The 21,847-nt window shown below is 34.8% G+C and overlaps 1 protein-coding gene across 1 annotated transcript; it reads right to left on the reverse strand.

Annotated features, from left to right (window-relative positions):
* Nucleotides 1–4,106: 4,106 nt before the first annotated feature.
* On the reverse strand, nucleotides 4,107–9,128 carry LOC141666632 (uncharacterized). The gene is made up of 9 exons (XM_074472745.1): nucleotides 8,899–9,128; nucleotides 8,407–8,582; nucleotides 6,903–7,084; nucleotides 6,526–6,810; nucleotides 6,386–6,444; nucleotides 6,249–6,285; nucleotides 6,039–6,110; nucleotides 5,061–5,385; nucleotides 4,107–4,683 (listed from the first exon to the last, which is right to left on the reverse strand). The coding sequence occupies exons 1-9, from the start codon at nucleotides 8,999–9,001 to the stop codon at nucleotides 4,321–4,323; spliced, it is 1,602 nt and encodes a 533-aa protein (XP_074328846.1). The 5' UTR covers nucleotides 9,002–9,128; the 3' UTR covers nucleotides 4,107–4,320.
* Nucleotides 9,129–21,847: the final 12,719 nt, after the last annotated feature.

Below are 21,847 nucleotides of genomic sequence, written 5' to 3' on the forward strand. Positions count from 1 at the left end.
ATGTTCATGAAGTAGTTAACTTTAAAACTTATTTTCTCACATTGTAGGTACTGTAATTTACCTGCTAAAGATATGTGTCAATTAAACAAAATAAAAATAAAAGTGTATCAAATATTTCAAATCGAATATGAACCTGAAGTGATTTCTAAAATAAATGTTTCTACATTACAATAATCAAAGTCATTTCAAACATAGAGAGGATTACGAGAATAATCCAAAGTCATATTAAACATAACAGAACGACAAAGGTTCAGTTTACACTATGCATATGCGTCATCAACTTAAACTATATCTATAATATAAAGCAATATATCTGCCACTGACAATAAACTGGCACTCTAGTACTAATTTGATGGATTCGGTTCAATGTCTCATGACCACCTTCAAAACCTAAGTCGCATATGCAAACAAGAAATTACAATAATCGTTGAAAGTAATTTAAAGCATAACCACATGGAACACGTTCAAATTGAACCAACCTAATTCCGACAACATCAGAATATCATATCTCGGTCTCCAAAATATCTTGATACTAATAAGTAGCAGAATCTGGTGCTATCAAATATATGGAATTCCATTACTAATTGGGAGGATTGACTTCAATGTTAAAAGTTGGAACATCACCGTCTTGCTGCAATGTGAAGCGCAGATTGTCATCTTCCTTTAAGTCAAGTTCTTTGACAAATTTGCTCCATCCACGCGAAAATCTAGCAGCTGTACCGTTGAGAACTATTTTTATATACCAAACTCCTTAGACCGTTCTGAACTTCAGCATGTCTCCGCTTTTCCATATTTGATCTCGGAATCTTATATTTCTTGGAATATGTTGCACAGATAGTTAAAATGTTAGCAGAATTTTATATGTTTGTATCTGAACAAAATACAACAATGTAATAGAAATAGTTATATTATAGTCTTATGAGTTGAAAACTACCGCTCCATGAAAGCTAGAGTTTAAGAGGCTTCCAGCCAATTTTTTAGAAAACTGAAGAATCATTTCATCTTGCGCATCATATGGATTGTGGTTTTCAATCATCTCCATATTTGGTATTCCAACTTTAGCATCTGCAGAATTATCATTTTTTTCGACCTCCATGTCACTTGCCATATCCACAATGTCCACATTTTGTTTTAAGTACAAATATAAGACAATGTTAAAAATATGACTCATGCATATCTAAAAGGAGACTGCAAACTAATAAAGGAAACATAAAAAATTTCATACCCATCTCAGCAAATGGATTTGGACTAGTTCCTCAAAAAGAAAAAATTTGTCACTCGGCCGACTCATCCCGCTACTTTCTACTCTGGAACATGTAATTTCCATTCCTTCACACATAAAAATCCTTCCACACAAGCCACCATTCACATCAAACTAAACAATATTATATCATTTTCCACCAGACCAAAAAACTTAATCAATTCTTTTAACCGATAAATTATCCTTATTTTAGTATTGTCTCTCAGTTGCCACTGAATCACATTGATTACAACATGTTCAACACCAAGGAGCTGCTTTTCAGTCTCCTAGCCTATAAACCTCGGGATTGTCTGTTATAATGTTGAAACATAAAAAATTATTGAAGGTTTACTAAAAATGCTACAAGAACATTATAAGAACATATTGTTTACTCACAACATATCCATGCTTTAAAGGGTCCTTAAAAAGAATTTTATAAAAAAATCTTCTTCCATTCATATCCCATGTTTGTTAATTATCATATTTGAATTTATTAGTTATTATATTTTTATCGTTTAGGCATTAAAAACTGATATTTCACATAAAATGTTGCACCCTCATAACAATAATAAAAAAAATAATGAGATACCTTTTTTTCTCAGCTTCCACGTCTTTCTTTTTAAAGATAAAGTAGAACAATCTCTGGTAGCTCTTCAGACATATCCATAGCAACAACATCACCTACGCAAATATCCAACTCCTTCAGAATTCCATACCATCCTTTACCAAACAAACACTTATCTTCAACCCAATGTATGAGTACATCCCATTTTCTGCATCCATGCGTTAAATAAATTTTGGACGATCTTTTCCATTGCCTGTACAAATTTTCCAAAGCAGTAGGCAATTCCTGTTCAATTGAACACATTGAATATTACATTTAAGGATATAAAACCAATGTTTATCCATACGAGGTTAATAATAAATGTATAGATGGATTGAGTGGTCATCATATTCTCCAAGTACTCCATACTTGAATATTGTATGATCACCATCAAAGATTGCTCAAGATCAAGTCTTATAGCATTGTAGTGAATATAAGCGAGGTACCTTTCTGTGACATTATGATTACGACAATATATAAACTCATACATCATCCAATTGTTATAATTCTCTTTGTTGAAAAAATCAATTGGCTCAACTGATGGATGCGTAATTGAAACTGCTATATGGTTGTAACAGTGGACAGTAAAGTTCCCATACCCATAATATTCAAAAACAACAACAGAATATATTTTTAAATCATAAAATCTCATAAATTCTTGAAGTCCGCAAAATTTCTTTCCATACTTATCATAATTCGCGTTCCAAATAATTGTCTTGCACTTTATGTGTAATTGGGAATGAAGTTTACTCTGAAATTCATCAATAAAACTAGATGGAACCCTCTGCAATTTTAGATAGATGACACAATCAAGTACAATAAAACTCAACTTCTTAATAACGTTTAAGTATAAACATTCAATCACTTACAAATGCTTCATCCTCATCTCTCTCGACATTTGCAGAAACAAAGCTCGCTAACGGTTTTCGTTCTCTACCTACATATAACATTGATTAATCATGTATACCTAAACTTTACATTCATCTTTCCAGAAGCAATGAAAAAAATTTGTTTGACATATTACCCATATCCCAGTCAACATTCTATGAGTCGTGCTTTTTATTAACTTCCTGAACATTCAAATTTGAAACTCAATCCAAAATACGATATACAGAAATCTTAATAAACTTGTGATCAATCTACTAACTCTAAGAACTACTGTAATAAACCATGAAATCATATCATTATCGCAACTTACACATGCAATCAACATCAATGCATGGAATACTCTTATGCATACAAATTTTTCATTATATACACCGAAATATTAGATTTGGATCATAATTAAAGTATTAATCAAACTATTAAACATAAACCCTTAAAAAAGGTGATGACTAGTACATGCATAGAAGGATCGAGTTACTAACCTCCATAAAATTTTCATAATCTTCTGATTTCGATAGTTGCTCTGTTTTCTCTGCGTGAGTTGTCGTAGTCGCCATATTCGATCCTCCTGAATTGTCGTGCTCTGTTCTCCATTTTCTGTTTGCCGTTGTGAGTAGGTTATTAGGCCCAAACCCAAAAGTTTGATAAAGATATGTTGGGTATGAATTACTTCCTCTTAAAATATAAATTTAAATTATTTTTAAAAAACTATTACAATAGTAAAATTCATCGTAATAATGAAATTCGATAAAGAATATTAAATTAAATTTCACAACATATCATCAAGAAAATATCAAAATTAAATTTATTTCCATTTAAATTATTATATTTTATAAATGAATAATTATCACATTTTATAAATTAATTTTCATTCAAAAAATTAACCAAAAAATATTGAAGATACACATAATGAGATTATTTAATTTTCATTAATTAAATATTTATTTTTTGGTTTATTTTCTTCTTAAAACTGTAGACATTGCAAAAGTAATGTACACTCGAACCTCGATTAAGTAATAATCGTTAAAATATTATTTTTTTTCCGGTCCCAACATAATGGACACAATGTATTTTTACTCTGATAAAATAATAAACTTGGTAAAATAATATTTTTTTCTCGATACCAACCTTATTATTTTAAAAAGGTTTAATTGTATGTCATATGAAAAAATGTTAAATGTGCCTTGCTTCTATTATAAACAAAATATATTATTAGTTAATTATGTTAAAATAAAATATCTTATCACAATATTACATTAAATTTAAACTTTTTAAAAAAAAAATGAAAATTAGTGAGCGCGGGCAAAAAACCCTAGTTTCCCCTAAACCATAAAAAATAATTATCAACATAATCATGAAAATACTATCCGGAGAAAATGTAAAAATCGCCTCTTTAATAAATCCAAGAGCCAAATTACATGCAAAGATATATATATAGGCATTCGATAAGAGTCTGAGAAACAATTAAAAATAGATCATAGACTTCCTCAAAAGACACTACTGAAAATGGTCAACCTATATACAAAATCTCAAGAACCAATGCCAAACTAGACAGACTGAGCATGTCACTCCATGAACCAGACTTTCAACTTCAAGTACCTTTATCAAAATCACGAGCGCGGATCGCTTTGGTATAAACACGATGCCGCCTCTCTCTTCCGTATATAACCCAGAAGACTAAAGACAACATTACAGCTGTGGATACCATAACCAGACCAGAATAAACCCATTTACTGTACCTTCGGAGACCAGGACAGTGTTCCCTATGTATGACTATGAAAGTTTCTCGGACAAAGGTGCAATCTTGTAATTCGACTAAGAATGGACCATAATGATAGAGTCCATAGCTTACGTTTACGCCAGCAGCCATCTGCTCATAGAAATTTGGAGTCAAACGTCCAGTTGTGATGCATATTCCATCAGATGAAACTTGACAAACATAGCTCTTCCAAATCTGCATTGTATAAAAAACAGAGTATTATTTACAACTTGCAAGGGATCTTTTTCTAAAAGTTTTGAGCCGTGAAGTTTTCATAAAAACATTTGTAACATGCAAACATTGTTTTTCCTGACTAATTTCCATGCTCCAGCTGGACAGATTTCTGGTGCAAGAGCCTCTAAACAAGGATTCTTATCTTGTACTCTGCTTAGACTGTACGACACAGGAAGTTCCCCATCTGATTGGCATATTATAAAGCAGGATATAACGTAAACAACTTTCATGAAAGTAAAATTCTTAAATCATGGACCCTTTCCTTCTAACGCTTGGTTTGACAAGTGATAACATTAATATAAAAAAAATCCTAAAAATTATCAAATAGTCATGTGTACCTCTGTCGCATTGCTCAATTCCACTTCACCAGGAGCACATGTTCGATTCGTAAAGTCAGGATGGTATGGATTGCAAAGGATTGGCAGCAGCGGACCAGATTGGTTAAAGTACAATGGCTTAAAACTGGGGGAGAAATTCGAGTTTGAAAGATTGCTGATGACGTTGTTAACCACATTGACAAGTTGGGTAGTGACCTCCTTACTCTTTGTCATGGTCTCTTGTGCAGTAATGTTGTCCACGCATGGCAGAATATCATCTAATGCTGTATGAGCAGTTGGGTTCTTAACCCACTGATTCATTGCAATACAGCTATCTGCAGTCACACTACATTTGCAAGAATTAAACATTAGACTATAATTATTAACTGTAGATATGTTTTGTACGCCAGATCTATAAAGCATAACTCAAGAACAAACTAATATGTTAACAAGCAAATCCCTTGTTCACGGACAAACTAATATGTAAACAAGCAAATCCCTGGTTCACTAATAGAGTTTCATTGGAAATTTCAACGTCAAATAAAAATGAAGCCTCTGATGATAAATATCCTTCAGGTCAAGTACATTTGGTAATTATTAGAGTGCTAGCACCAAGACTCCAAGAGGATTACCCATTAAGATAAAGGGAAGGTGAGTATATCTTATCTATTTATATTATAAGCTAAAGCAAAGTATTGGTAAAAGTCCAAAATGGTTATATTATTCGTTATAAAAAATGTAGGATAAAATTTATAGGCTTATAGCCTTGCAGCGTTAGAAATACGAAAGGGCACAAGTAGAGCGAACAGTTAATAGTTGAAGGCACATGGAGCAAAAGTCAACTGTTCTCTGTTAAGGCCAGTCAGTTCAGAGAACGTTTTGCATAAACGAAATGTATAAAAACTTGCTAGATGGCTAAGTTAGCCATGGTAATAGGCTCGGAGAAAACAAATGTATTCTATGAATAATTTAGATACATGAAAGAAGTAAAGAACTTACTTGTGGAGGAGCAGAAACACACCACACAAAATGAATGTTCCGGTCACAAGAATCCATCCAACTATAACCAAGCTGTACCAGATATTAAAGATAGCATTTCTCAGATATATACATATATATACACACACATATATATATAACTGACCATTAAATCATCCAAAAAAAGACCAGTGATTAATTATGAAAATTCGGAATCACTTTTCTACTCACATATACACAAGAGTCTTCTTGCCGAACAGCGAAAGCACTGGAATCAATATTGTAAAATAAGAAAATATGTGGTAGCACTACCGTGCATTTCTAATATATCAATTACGGGAGAACATAGGGAATCAAAGGGTACTTACAAAATCCGATAAAAGTCAAAAGAAGCATAACAGCAGATATTATGATTAGTGCCAATCTCCTGGGAAGATGAAGACATATCAGCTTTATGGAGAGTTTGATGATAAGTAATGATAAAAGTTTTAAAACAATCAATTATTACACCGAGTCTACGATATCATGTATATCATCTGAATTATCCACTGCTTTTTCAGTAAGAGTGGTGGCAGAAGAGTTAATCTTTTCTTGTATCTGGTCAATATCAGTTTGGACATTAGTATTCAGGTAAACTTGATTCACTTGAATTTTCTTAGCAGCCCCAAGATATTCTGATACATCTCTAAGTTTCTCCCCAGTGCTATTTGCAGTATCCACAACATAAGTTAATGCTTTTGATGTACTATTATGGAACTTCTCCTGACCAGTGTACAAGATGACACATCCAACGCTGAAAACATAAGACCATGTATTAGCATCAGTAAAGTGATTCTGTGTATATAGGCAATACAGCTAAAAGGAGGGAGTTGTAGAGAGACATACATTGCGACAGTGGTGAAGAGTATGAGAAAAATAAGTGAGAGGGCATAAGCCAAACGGGAATAGCCATAAGGTTCTCTTCGACAACAACAATAGCATAGACAAATGAGAGACAAGCACAGCCCAAATAGCACAAACCAGACAGCTGCAATAATCCAGAGAGGAACAGCAGTGAAACCCACAGACTGCATTCACAGAAATGACAGGTTAGAAACAATAAAAAAGATATTCTGCAAATTGGATGAAAGAAACAAATTATGCAACATATATAGTATTCTTTTTTCATTAAGAAACAAAGAAGTTCAACACACAAGTGTTATCACCAATAAATACCATGATAGAAGAGAGAAACATATAGCACTAAAGGCTTCCCAACCACTCAAGTATTGTTTACGAAAGAGAGATAACCAGAAAAGGAATAGTTAATTAAGATAAAAAATGTGGCTACAGAAAAGAGTTTACTTGAAAGCACTAATGATAACACAACAAACTAAATTGATCGCCAAATAGATTCCAAAACTGCTGTTTGTAATAGTTTCTTTGTTTGCAAATTGAATGCTTTTATTAACATATCTAGCTAATTACTGATCTACTGGTATTCTGTCCATTGATATATTAGACCAAATTGTCTGGAAACCTGTGATTAAACTCAGGGATGGATTGAGACTATATCTATATGTAGATGTCTACATGATCAATCATTATGAGGATGTTCGACAGGATTCTCGGAATTATTATCTGGATTCCCAATAAGCGCTGCAACACAACTGTTTAAAAGCATGACAATGTTTTTCAATGAAACGGTCCCCTTTTATAAAAATATGTACTGATATAACTTTTGAATATTAGATACTGTACATATACATTCAGTCCCAAACATATTAAGCATATAACAAAAGTATCAATACAGCAGCAAGCAATTAGTCAGATAAAAAAACTATTAATAATGAGGTTTCTACTGACGTTGCATCTAGAGCTGAGTTCTATATTTTTTCAGAAAAAATTGAAGAAAATCTCGGAAAGTGAAAATAGCTACTTTACCCTGTGGAACGGCTTTCTCAAGAACGACACTATAGCAGCCTGAAACTGATAGTCATGAACAAATAGCAAAAACAGGAAAAATGGCAAAAACAGGAAACCGAGATCTTACCTCAGAAATTTCCCTTGCACAATTACTTATACAATTAATTGAACCAACACAAAGTCCATTCAGTTTAAGCCCTCAAGCAAAGAGTTAAGACTAGTCAAATGGCATATGCTGCTAAAAAATTAAATCAATATTAAACTATATACATTATACAACAAAGTGACATAAAAAAAAATTGTTGACCCATACGCCCATGTTACTGAAATTATTGGACAGTTAAACAGAAGCACATGCCTTCTACCAACTTGTGAACATATACATAAAACAAGGGTCTTGCAACTGAAAAGTATAGAAAAAAACAACATTCTTTCAAGGGAACAAAATAAAATTTTGAGAATGCTTTTAATAATATTAACTTACAGCCCAGTAATGCTTCTCACTGATGTTCCATCCTCCTGTATATTTCTTAAAATCATCAAGAGGGTCTCTTCTGTGTGTCCTCTTTGCAGCCAAAATCAGATATGATGAGTTCACAGGAGTCTCATTATTTTGTTCTTCTTCAAGCAGATTTCTTTTGACTCCTTTCTGTATTTCACCTGAAAAAAAAGCATACAAATTAGAATACAAAACACATTTAAGCAGATATGCTCTCTCTCTCTCTCTCTCTCTCTCTCTCTCTCTCTATATATATATATATATATATATATATATCCCTTTCTCTCCCCATCCCTCCCTCCCTCTCCCCCTTTCTCCCCCCCCCCTCTCTCTCCTTACTGTAAAAAAGGTAAAGGGGTTGGTTCTTTTAAGCTTATAAGCAAGTTAAACTAAAAAAATATGAGGTATTAAATTTCAAGATTCAACTAATCAAACAGCTAATAATGAAAAGGGGATAGTGAGATTTAGTAAACGAACCTGAAGTGAGTGTTGTTTGAGAATTTTGAAAATGAGAATCTCCACAAGGGAGACCGGAAAAGAAAAGAAAAGCAAGCAACAGAGATAATACTAATTTTCCCATCTGGAAAAACAAGACGAAAGTAAAATGCTTCAATGGGTTTTCATTACACAGCACCACAAACTCTTACAATAGCCCAGATATGTTTCTTTGTAGAGTTAGTAACTAGTTGTAAGAAAACACACAACAACAAAAAAAACAAGAAAATAAAGAAAAAAGGACAAAATAGTTAAATGAAAAATGCTAGAAGGACAAAATGAGTTATTAAAATAATTACAAATAGTACATGTTATATATTTGTTGGTTAAATATAAACGGACCCCTTACAGTTACATAAATAGCATAAATTAAAATATTTTATTATGTCATATCACCCGTGCCATGTCATTTTATGGTAATTTTTTGTAACCTTTCTTCTAGCATTACTCGTACTTAAATACCGAGTGAGATTTAAAATCAAGGGCATAGAAGAAAGAACGGATGGAGGGCGGTGCGGGGTTGCAGCTGTTTTCAAAACAAGGGACAGATGGAACTTAAATGGGTGTATTTTTGTATGAGTACGTATAAAATTTAAGAAATTCATCTGTCATCAATCATTCATGGTAATCAAAATTGTTATGATAAGATTAGAACACGCTTATAAAATGACTGGGATATCTCTACTATAATGTAATGACGGTTATTTTCCAATTTTAATTATTAAAAAATAAATAAATAATACTATCTTCGTCCCAATCATTTCTATACAAATGGTTTGAGTATGGAGAACAAGAAATTCTTTAAAATAATATTAGTTTCTCGAAGATAGTGAGATGAGAGAGAAAAAAAAAGTGTAATTTAATGAAAAAAAGTATAAAGTTGGGTAAAGTGGTGGGATCAATCAGTATCTAATGAATAAAGTGAGTGTAGAGAGAGAAAGTATGGATGTAGTTGATTTTTATATTATTAAATTTTTACTATTTTTGGTAAGTTTGAAATGTATAGAATTGAATGAAATATCCAAAAAAGGAAAGTGTATAAAAATGAATGGGATAGAGGGAGTATTATATATCCGCTAAACTACTAAATTATTAAATTACTACCTACCTAGTCTAATTATGCTACTATACTACAATCATAGCTAAACTACTACTAAATTTTTAAAAATAAATTGATAAACTACTAGATATATTATACGTATCCTACTCAACTACGAGCACAGTTATCTTATCATTTTTATTACAAATTTATAATTATTATAAATTTATATAAATATTTTAAAATTATAATATGACGAGATAAATAAAAATTTTAATATTAACAAGAACCCGTTTGCACGGGATTTAAACTAGTCTATACTATATTATAATAGACGAAACATTAAAAATTTGTTAGTCGGTCGATCGTTATTTGATAAAAGTACATAATTACCCGTATTTAATAATATTTTTATTCTTCTTACGTCCTTGTTTAATTAATTATCCCTTTCAACTAAACCATATTAGTTACCTATTTTTCCTACTAAAATCGTTATAGGATGGTATTTGATAATTAAATTAGGATTCTTATGCGATAATATTATAATTATATTCAGATTCTTATGATATTCTAATGGGAGATGATCACATCGTTTTGCGTCTGTATGGTTAACATTGTTTTTGGCTTTCTTTTCCCTTCTCGTAGGTCCTCGCTCATATGTTCATTATCTGATATCCATTTCTATCTTTTTGTTTTAAAATTCTGGAAAAAAATAACAAATCCTCTCTCCCGGGATATGAAGTGGTTCATATATGAGATCGATGCCGGTACATAAATAATATTTATGGGGTTCGAATAAAAATAATAAAATTTTAATTAATTTTCATAAGATTTTAAAATATAAGTATTAACATTTATTTAAACCTAATTTTGTAAATAACATACCTATGAATGATTGATTGTATGCTTTGACGGTCTGAACATGCTATTTTCTTGAATTTAATCCTTTTTTTTCTACGAATTTAAAAGTGATTGTGTTTTAAAAAAAATTGTTTCATAAAAAATTAATTGACATCACTAATAATATCAAACTACATATATAATGCATTTAACTTACTTTTATTTCAATATAAGCAACCCCTTCACAAGATTTTTTTTCCAGGTTCAAGTATAATTTAGGTTAAATACTTATTACAAACCAACTTATTTAAAATAACTGGACCTTTCTAACTTTCTACAGCAACTCACAGACCACACCTGGTCTGACACAACACACTCAGAGGAGCTCAACACGGGAGGAACTGGACACTGGCCCTTCCTAGGATAGCACAATCTCCTAGGCATCTGCAATATGAGAATATACAAAATATTTTGCAAGAGTGAGCGATCAATCACTCAGCAATACCACTATATGAATAATAATCAAAAACAGTTTATGATAAACAATTGTAGGAACATAAATCAATCTCGTTTATAGAAAACAAGTAAAACAGGTGAAAACAGGTGAAAATAGATGAAAACTGGATATCAATAACTAGCATGCTCTATAAAACATCTCATTAGTTGTGATGTGTAAATACCAGAGTTCAATTTTATCATGCTACTTTCATTTCCAAATCTTATGTTCCATTACAGGAACCATAAAACCATTTGTCCCGTTACGGGGACCCAAAACCATTTATTTTGTTACGGGAACTATAAAAAAATTCTCGCTCAGATATGAAAGTATTGGATGATCCCTGGTGAGACAACTGATATGGCTATCTCCATAGGACGACTTCATCTTCCATCCTATGAAACTTGTTCCGGAACTCAGAGACTAGTTAGGTCCCTGTCACGCTGGGCTGGTGGTTATAATAGGGTGCGCAACCACTTCACCTCTTACGCTATCTTCCTGGCCGTTACGGGCCCTTGCGCACGCTCATCCAATTATCTGATCAACTTTATCCAATTTTCCAAACCAATTACCTATCTCTTTTCAAAACAATTCTATCACAACACACTTTCCAAAACATTTTCATTTTATTCAAAGTTTAGAGATAAATACTTTCAGAAGTTACTTTTCCCCCAAAACACAAGTTAACAAAACAATTTGAACCCAGGGGATACGTAACTTAAAACGTTCTGTTCCAGTACGTAAATTTAAATCAATAATTTTTCATATATTAATGAGCCATAAAGATATGGCCAGGGGTACTTGCCTCGATACGCTTTAACAACTATTACTGGCAAGCTTTGTACCGACCGGGATGCTCGGGATTTCGACTGGAACTTACAGTACCGAAATACCCTAAATTAGATGTCCGAATATGCTTGACATATCCTCGCTAACAATCTACCCATATGTTAACAAGACCCGCCTCGTAATATACTCGATATTATAATACACGTATCAATTAGGGTTCATGTCCTCGAAAGTCGGTTCGGTGTTCGTTTTCAAAATATTTGTATATTTATCCTTTTACGAAATTAGGGTTATTGGTTTGGAAAAACATTTTACCACAACATATAATCAGGTTCGCATGAAATATTTACATATAATCGTTTGATGTTCCGATAATCACTGGATATGCCCCCGTGTTTCCGTAATTTAATTTTCCGGAAATCGGGCAGCACCTCCTTTATTTATCGGACTAACCCGTCGAACAACTCGACATCAAACCAATTCACAACAACTACAACGACAACCCAATCACAATTCCCAATCACCGATTCAAACCACAACAACGACAATCCATAAATTCCCAAAGACCAACTAAATACAGTTATTAATTATTATTCGTATTTTTATGTTTTAATTCATATTTTATAAGTTTAAAATTTTTAACTCGTAGGACTCAAAAAATGTTCATCACCATCCATCGTCGGCTCGCCGAGACTCATTGCCGACGGCGGTGAAATTTACGGGTACCCGAATAATTCGGGTTTCCAACGCGTATTTCACCGATTAATTATTTAATTTCCCGCACAAAATTCATTTTTATTTCACGAATATTTATTCAATAATTCCTGCAAGAACATAAAATAATTAGATAAGTAACAGAACCCCCAAACAGGTGCGTACAAACACGCGCAAAACTCACAGCACGCATGCAACCCAACCACACGCACGCATACACGCGCAGCTGTGGCCGGTGAATAGAACCATCAATCGGAAAGCGAACACACACTAGGCGGCACAGGCAACTGAAACCACAACACACACGAGACACACACACGCGTATACACGTACACACAGACTCACGCACACACACGCACGCACAACAACCACATACAGATGCACACGCCACCACTCCCTTGCCGGAAAATGGAGAGGGAGGCGACGGAACAGAAGGGACAACAGCATAGAGGAATTAGCCGGAGAACATAGTGAACAGGGTAGAGAAATGAGAAGGGAGAGAGATTCGGAGGGAAAAGAATCGAGAGATACAGGGGAATCGATTGAGAGCGAGGAAAAGAGGTGGTGATGTTGTGAAGGAGCAGGGATAAAAAAAGTAATTGATAGAATATAACCCCAATCTGTTTCCGGTCTTCTTTTATCCGAATACAACACCGACATTTATTATTTTAACGAACAATTCACGGGTAATTAAAACCTGAAAATTAATAAAATATTTTATAAAATATCACAAATAATTAAAAGTTATTTAAAATAAATTTTTTTCATAATTCTGAACTCATTTTGAAATGCAACTCGTATCCGCATTTATCGATTAAAAAAACAACGCGCGGGTGAATTTAACTCCAAAAAATTTCCCAAAAAATTTTGAAATTCTCGAAATATTTTAAACTTAATAAAATATGAATTTCGTAATTTTTGAAGAACTCTGTGATTAAATACTGATTTTACAATTAAATGAAATCAGAAAATCATTTAAAGACAAATAATCAATAAAATATTGATTTCTAAATTTTATAAACTCCTAAAAATAATAAATAAAATTATGAAGTAATAAAAGTGAATTTAGGGATAATCCAAGTATTTATGGAAATCATTCTTTAATAAAATCACTTTTAAATATAAAAAAAATAACACAGTTCATAAATAATTACTCAAATGAATCTCGAACACCAATAATCACTTATAACTCATTACAAAGTAATATCCAGCTGACAGACCCCACACACATATTTTATTTATTTAATTATTTAGTAATTACATATTTAATTAATACAGAAATGTACGAGTCGCTATATTCAGAGCTTGATCAAGTGCTAAGGTCTCATGCCTTAGAGAAAGCCTTGTTGGGGAATTCAGATAGTGAAGATGATGAAGGTGATGAGCAGTTGCAGTATTTGAATGCTTCTCCTTGGAAGCGAAGGTTGGATATGCCTGTTGAATCTCTTGGAATGTCAGAACTCAAAAATGCCGAGGGGCGTCTTAAGCCATCTATTGAGGAAGCTCCTACACTTGAGCTTAAACCTTTTCCTGAACACTTGAGGTATGCTTTTTAGGTGATGCATCTACTTTGCATGTTATTATTGCATTTGACCTTTCAGGTAGTGATGAGAGAGTTCATCTCGGCAATTGGATGGACTATAGCAGATATCAAGGGAATCAGCCATTCTTATTGCATGCATAAAATTCTGTTAGAGGAAGGAAGTAAGCCGACTGTTGAGCAACAGAGAAGGCTAAATCTGATTATAAAGGAGGTCGTGAAGAAGGAAATTCTTAAAGGGATAGATGCAGGGATCATCTATCCTATTTCTGACAGTTCTTGGGTGAGCCCAGTTCAGTGTGTGCCGAAGAAATGAGGCATCACTGGTCGCTAATGAAAAGAATTAGCTCATTCCTACTCGAACAGTCATGGGGTGACGATTTGCATGGTTTACAGGAAGCTGAACAAGGCCACGAGGAAGGATCACTTCCCTCTTCCTGTTATTGATTAGATGTCTGACAGATTGGCTGGGCATGAATACTATTGTCTTCTGGATGGCTATTAGGGGTCTAATCAGATATGCATTGCTCTAGAAGATCAGTAAAAGACTACCTTCACTTGTTTGTTTGGTACTTTTGCCTTCAGAAGAGTTTCTTTTGGGTTATGTTGTTCACCTGCCACATTTCAGAGATGCATGATGGCTATCTTCTCTGACATGATTGGTCAGAATGTGGAGGTATTCATGGATGATTTTTCTGTGTTCGGGGATTCTTTCGACGAGTGCTTGCAAAATCTTGGCGCAGTTCTTAAAAGTTATGTCAAAACCAATCTGGTTCTCAACTGGGATAAATGTCACTTTATGGTATAACATGGCATCATTCTTGGGGACAAGATCTCTAGTAAAGGTCTTCAAGTGGACAAAGCCAAGGTGGGGGTCATTGAAAACCTTCCTCCACCAATTTCTGTTAAGGGGATCCACAGTTTCCTTGGTCATGCGGCTTCTATAGGTGGTTCATCAAGGACTTCTCTAAAATCTCTAAACCATTATGCAATTTATTGGAGAAAGATGTCCCTTTCAAGTTTGATGATGAGTGTCGAGCTGCTTTTGAGAGCTTAAAGAAGAGCTTGATCACGACACCTGTCATAACTGCACCTGATTGGAATGAGCCTTTTGAAATGATGTGTAATGCAAGTCACTATGCAGTTGGAGCGGTTCTTGGGAAAAGGAAGAACAATATATTTCATGTGGTCTACTATGCTAGTAAGACCCTCAATGGTGCTCAACTGAACTACACTACTAATGAGAAAGAACACATAGCCATTGTTTATGGTTTTGAGAAGTTTCGATCTTATTTGCTTGGGACGAAGGTGACAATTTTCACTGATCATGCTGTTATTCGCTATCTCGTCTCGAAGAAGGACTCGAGGTCTAGATTGATTCGATGGGTTCTTTTGCTTCAGAAGTTTGAGTTGGAGATGAAGGATAGAAAAGGTACTGAGAATCAAATTGCAGATCATCTCTCTCGGTTAGAAGATCCGTGTACAGCTTTACATGAAAAGATATTGATAAATGAGTCTTTTCCCGATGAGCTTGTTTGGGGTACAAGAAGAAGAACTGTGGTTCACAGACATTGTGAACTACCTTGTGAGCAACATTATGCCCCCTGACTTATCTTTTGCTCAAAAAAGAAGTTTCTTCACGAGGTGAAGTGGTACATGTAGGATGAGCCATTTTTGTTTCAGCAAGGAGCTGACCAAATCATCAGGAGATGTATTCCGTACAACGAGACGGAGGGTATCTTGCGAGACTATGATTCGACTATTTATGGAGGCCACTATGGTGGAGAAAAGACAGCAGCTCGTATCCTTCAAGCAGGATTCTTCTGGCCTACATTGTTTAAGGATACGCGTCAGTTCGTTTTGAAGTGTGATCGCTGCCAGCGTGTTGGTAATATGTTCAAGAGGGACGAGATGCCACTTAATGTGCTTCTCGAGGTTGAGGTCTTCGATGTTTGGGGAATTGACTTTATGGGGCCATATGTCTCTTCAAGCAATAATCATTATATCTTGTTGGCAATAGATTATGTCTTAAAATGGGTGGAAGTCAAAGCTTTGCCCACGAATGATGCAAAGTTAGTACTTAATTTTCTTCACAAGCAGATATTCACAAGATTTGAGACTCCATAAGTCATAATCAGTGACGAGGGATCACATTTCTACAATCGCAAGTTCACTGCTATGATGCAAAGATATAATGTGAATCATCACATTGCTACAGCCTACCATCCTCAGACTAATGGTCAAGCTGAGGTATGTAATAGAGATCAAGCGTATTCTAAAGAAAGTTGTATGTCCATCGAGAAAGGATTGGTCTTTGAAGCTGGATGAAGTTGTTTGGGCTTATCAAAAGCATTCAAGACTCCGCTAGGCATGTCACCGTTTCAATTGGTTTATAGTAAAGGATGTCATTTGCCTATGGAGCTGGAGCACAAAGCATATTGGGCTTTAAAGAAATTGAACCTTGATATGGATGCAGTTGGTAAGAAACGGATGCTTCAATTAAATGAACTTGATAAATTTCGACTTCAAGCATATGAGAACAATAAAATGTATAAGGAGAAAGTCAAGAGGTGGCATGATAGGGGTCTAGTGCTCAGATCATTTGTGTCGGGGAAACAAGTTCTTTTATTCAACTCTCGTCTCTGTCTTTTTCCTGGAAAATTTAAGTCGAGATGGTTAGGGCGGTTTGTTGTCAAAATTGTGTTTCCACATGGAGCTGTGAAATTTTTTGAGAATGATCCAGGCCAAGCATTTAAGGTGAATGGACAGCATTTGAAGTATTACTATAGAAATAAGGAAAACCGTGAGGTGGTTAGTGGCGTTTTATTATCAACTTGATCTCGGAATTTTATGCCAAGCTAGCGACGTAAACCAAGCGCTTCTTGGGAGGCAACCCAAGCTTATGTATATTAGTAGAAGATAAAAGGAAGAAAACACAAAAAAATAGAAAAATAGGGTATTTTCTACAGAAGCACGGCGTGCCCGCGCTGCCTAGCGGGGCCGTCGCGCTGAGATTACAGAAGCACGGTGCGCCCGCGCTGGGAAGCAGGGCGGCCGCGCTGAGTCCCTGGAGAAGAAAAAATAGGAAGCCCGAAAAATCAAAACAAAAAACAACACCCCAGCCGATTTTAACTCCTCCCACTACCCTAATTCCTTCTCATAATCAATTCTAAACATCCCATTACCCCCACTAACCCCACAATCAATTCCCACTTCTATTTAAAATTAATTTCCAATTCCCTATATATACATACAGTTACATACATTTATATCCATCACTTTTTATATTCTCTCAAACCCTAATTCTCTATACACATCTCTCTTTTCTCACTTTATCAATTTTAATGGCACCCAGGAGAGCTCACACTCAAGTTAGCAGCAGCACTAACCCCGCCCCTACTGATTTTTCGAGTGTTGGGGGTACGAGGCTTAGGTTTGCTACTCCGGGGGCTGAAGTGGAGTACACGAGGTTATTGATGAAGTAAATAACGAAGGAGAGGGGTTTTCTACCATCGGGTGAGGATGGTAAGCTTCTTGAGATGATTTTGGAGATGGGTTGGGTTTTTTTGTGAGGCACCCTCTGTTGTGCCTATGAGTGTCGTTCGTGAGTTCTATGTGAACGTGAAAGCCGATAAGATTGGGTATATGGTGGTGCGGGGGTTGACGGTGGATTAAAGCCCTGAAGCTATTCGTAGGGTTATCAACCAACATGAGTGACATCCAACTCAGGAGGAGTGGGTGAACAAGACGGGAGATGATTTTGACTTGGATTTGATTGTGGCTACGCTGTGTGTCCCGGATACACATTGGAAGTTCAAGAGGGGATCGAACGAGTATGCCACTTTCCCTGCCTCATGCATGAACAGGTTTGCTCTTGCTTGGAATGCCTTTATTTGTGCGAACATCATGCCTTCTTCTCATGTGCATGATGTAACTGTGGATCATGCAAAGTTGTTATGGGGGATTTTGTAGGGAGATTATGTGGATCTCGGTTCCATTATTTATTAGGGTATTATGAGGTTTTTACGTGGGAGCACTACGGGGTCAATTCCATATGCCTCGATTGTGACCAAGCTTTGTGTGGTGGTACGAGTTCATTGGCCCGCACACGAGCAGCTTCAGTTACCGAGTGCCCCCACTGACAGTTCGACGATCTTGAGCATGCAAGAGTGGTTTGGTGGGAAGGCTGGCGAGAAGGGCCTGGGGTACACCTATGATCATTTGTCGGGTAGCCAGCTAGCCGATCAGACTTATGCTGGTGGTTCGACTCAGGCATGTAGAGCAGCGTGGAGACATTAGATGGGTGAGGTCGGTTCTTCGCAGCAACAGCAAAAGGCAGAGGATAGTGCTGGTTTTGGTTCAGTGTCGTATAGGCGTTTGACGAGGCGGATGGATGCGATATATGAGTCGCATAACAGGTTTGCAAAGGATCTTACTCGGGCGTTGGGTACAGCTTTTAGAGCCACGAGAGTTGATATACAGTGGCCAGGTTTTGGAGAGGATCCTGTATACCCTATAACGACTCGTGTACTTTTGAATCATTTAATTATATAATTATGGAAATTATTAAATAAATAAAATATGTGTGTTGGTGTTGATTGCTATGTGTTGTCTGATTATTATCCATATGTGATTTATGGTGTACCGGGTTGTCTGCGCAATTAATTATTAGATCGTATTGGATTGTTTTCACTTTCAAAAGTGGATTTAGTGCAAATTTATTTGCATAAATATTGGGAATATTTTTAAAATTGTTTTTATGATTTTATAATTACAATAATTATTTTTAGGATTTTATAAAATTGAGAAATCAATATTTTATTAATTATTTATCTTTAAATGATTTTCTGAATTCTTTTATTTGTAAAATCCATATTTAATTCTAGAATTCTTCAAAAATTATGAAACTCATATTTATTTAAGTTTGGAATATTTCGAGAATTTTAAAATAATTTTGGAAATTTTCGGGATTAATTTTACCCGCGCGTTGTTTCGTTTATTTGTTAAAAGCGGGTATAAAGTGTGTTTTAGAAATTATTTTAAAATTACAAAATTTATGTTTTTATTTACTTTGGGATATTTCTAACATTTTAAAACTACTTTCGTAATTTTATGAATTTGTTTTAAGTGCAACTCAGGTCGTTAAATTGGAAATGCGGGTACAAGTCGCGTTTAAAAATTGTATAAAAATTTTAAAATTTATGTTTTTATAAACTTCGGGATATTTATAACATTTTGATATTATTTTCGTAATTTTCTGAAAATATTTTTCGTACACCTCGATTCGTTAATTTTAAAATTTTCGGGGCAAAGCGTTGCAGCAGGATACATGTGGGTTTCTCGTTAATTCGTTTGATACGTGGCATAGCTGCGTTTTTGTAGATAATAAAAAAAACACACACACGCACAAACCCCCCATCTGTTTTCTCCCCGCGATCGTCTTCTTCCCCTTTTCTTTTATCGCGGCTCGTTCTCTCGTTTCTTCACTATTTCCTCTGGTTCATGCTTATTTCGACTGGGCTTTTGCTGTATGTCGATGCTCTAATTGAATCTTGCTCGAACCTTGAGTGTATGTACGCATCTCAGTGTATGTATATGTGCGAACTCGAGACCTTTGTTTCGAATTCTGTGATACCCATTGATTTTAACAAATTTATCGGTGGAAGTCCGAGTTCGAACACCCCTAATTGGGCATCGCTGGATTTTTGCCGCCACCGGTGATGAACTCCGGTGAACCGGTGGTGGACGATGATGATATGAGTCCTAATTAACACCATAAACATATTTCTTGAATTACATGTTGATAATCTTATGTATTTTGAAATTTTTAATTTCGTTAGTTTGTAAACATGCTTGGTTCTATGATTGTATGATTGTGTATTCGAATTATAAGTTAATTGTTATGGCCAAAATATGATTTTGATTCAAGGGTTTTATTTCCGAAAATTTCAGATTGATATTGTCCCTGTTGGGTTTGGTTTTGAGATTTTGTTTCGGTTCCAGGATTATAATTAGGGGGAGATGGAAGTAGATGATGTAATGGTTGATTTGAGATTTAATTGGTGTTTTGTTGGTAATTTGGGATAGTGTATGTATACGAATAATACATGCCGAAATTTTGTTGTAGCTAGTTGTTGTATGCCTCGTAAAGTAAGGTCTTGTGTAAGAATTTTGAGATTAATTTATCGTTATTAAGTGCATGTTGGGTCAAGAATGTTATAATGTGTATACTTGAGTTATTTAATCGTAAATTATCGTGTCGAGAGAATATATATAAATATATGTATATATGTTTTATACAAAACCTGATTATACGTTGCGGTGAAATGTTTTGCCAAAACTCAATAACCCTAATTTCGTAAAATGACAAGTATACGTATTTTCTGAAAATAAACACCGGATCGATTTCGAGAATGTGAACACTAATTGTTTTCTGTGTTATTCTAATATGAATAATTACGAGTCGGGTTTGAATATCGTTGGGTAAGAATTAGTATCGAGGATATGTCAAGCATACCTAGACATCCAACGTAGGGTATTTCGACCCTGTAGGTTATAGTCGGGAACCTGAAAGTGGATGATGGACTAAAGATAACATAGTAGTCAGTCGACGAGCTCAGTAGAGTTTCAACAGAAAGACCTGAGTGTCGAAGTCGAATCCAATGGGATCTAGTGGTTGGACGTTACAACCTGAGCAGCAGAGTCGGCTCAGATTTGATCAGTAATAGTTGCAATGCCTTGTAAGACAAGTATTTCTGAACTTTTCTTCAAGATATATTACCAATGTTTTTGAACTGTTTCATAACATGTTACTATTATTAAACATAACTCCTGTTTTATAATGCATATGCTTCAAACTATTTACCCCTAACCCTGATTCTTTCTTGATCTTGAGCCGTAAGCCTTATTCTTTGCAAATCGTCCTTTGTTGATCCTCAGATACCAAACCATACAGATATAATACTACTCTTCCAAGATATAATTACCAAACACCAAACACTGAAAGAGAATGATTTGAAAACCCAGAAACTTCTCCAATCATTCTTAATAACATCAAAGAACCATATCCTGAAAAAAAATCATTACTGGTCTGATACCTGGCCCTTGTACAAACTGAAAATCATTTCTTATACATACCCTGATATACCCTTGAGATATCCATGAGTTTCCTTATGTTTTTATGCAAATATTTAACCATCATCGATTATGATCTTGTTTTATTGAATTATATTGTTATCATATTGAACTGCTTTAGGATTGGATAGTTTTTATATATGTGGACCAGATTCGTGGTCAGACCATACCAATGGTCAAGTTAGGCCAATGTGTGCCTTGGATCCAGTAATTAGAGCAGTGATGTGTGCTTGCTCGGGGTTAGTGCGTGACTGATCAACAACCTAACCTTGGTTTTTAAAACTTAAAATGAATATCCAATTCTAATGATTAGTTAAAAAGAAACTTGATTCCTTTGATTCATCTCATTTGATCATTGTTTAACCTCAGTTATCAATAT

The sequence above is a fragment of the Apium graveolens genome, chromosome 6 (genome assembly GCF_009905375.1).
Source record: "Apium graveolens cultivar Ventura chromosome 6, ASM990537v1, whole genome shotgun sequence".
NCBI lineage: Eukaryota > Viridiplantae > Streptophyta > Magnoliopsida > Apiales > Apiaceae > Apium > Apium graveolens.

Excerpts from the sequence above, each read along its gene's own strand:
- LOC141666632 (XM_074472745.1), bottom strand. The coding sequence starts at position 9,001 with ATGGGAAAATTAGTATTATCTCTGTTGCTTGCTTTTCTTTTCTTTTCC. Across the intron at positions 6,811-6,902 it reads CTCTTCACCACTGTCGCAAT|CGTTGGATGTGTCATCTTGT; the intron begins GTATGTCTCTCT and ends TTATGTTTTCAG. Across the intron at positions 6,111-6,248 it reads AAGAAGACTCTTGTGTATAT|CTTGGTTATAGTTGGATGGA; the intron begins GTGAGTAGAAAA and ends TATCTGGTACAG.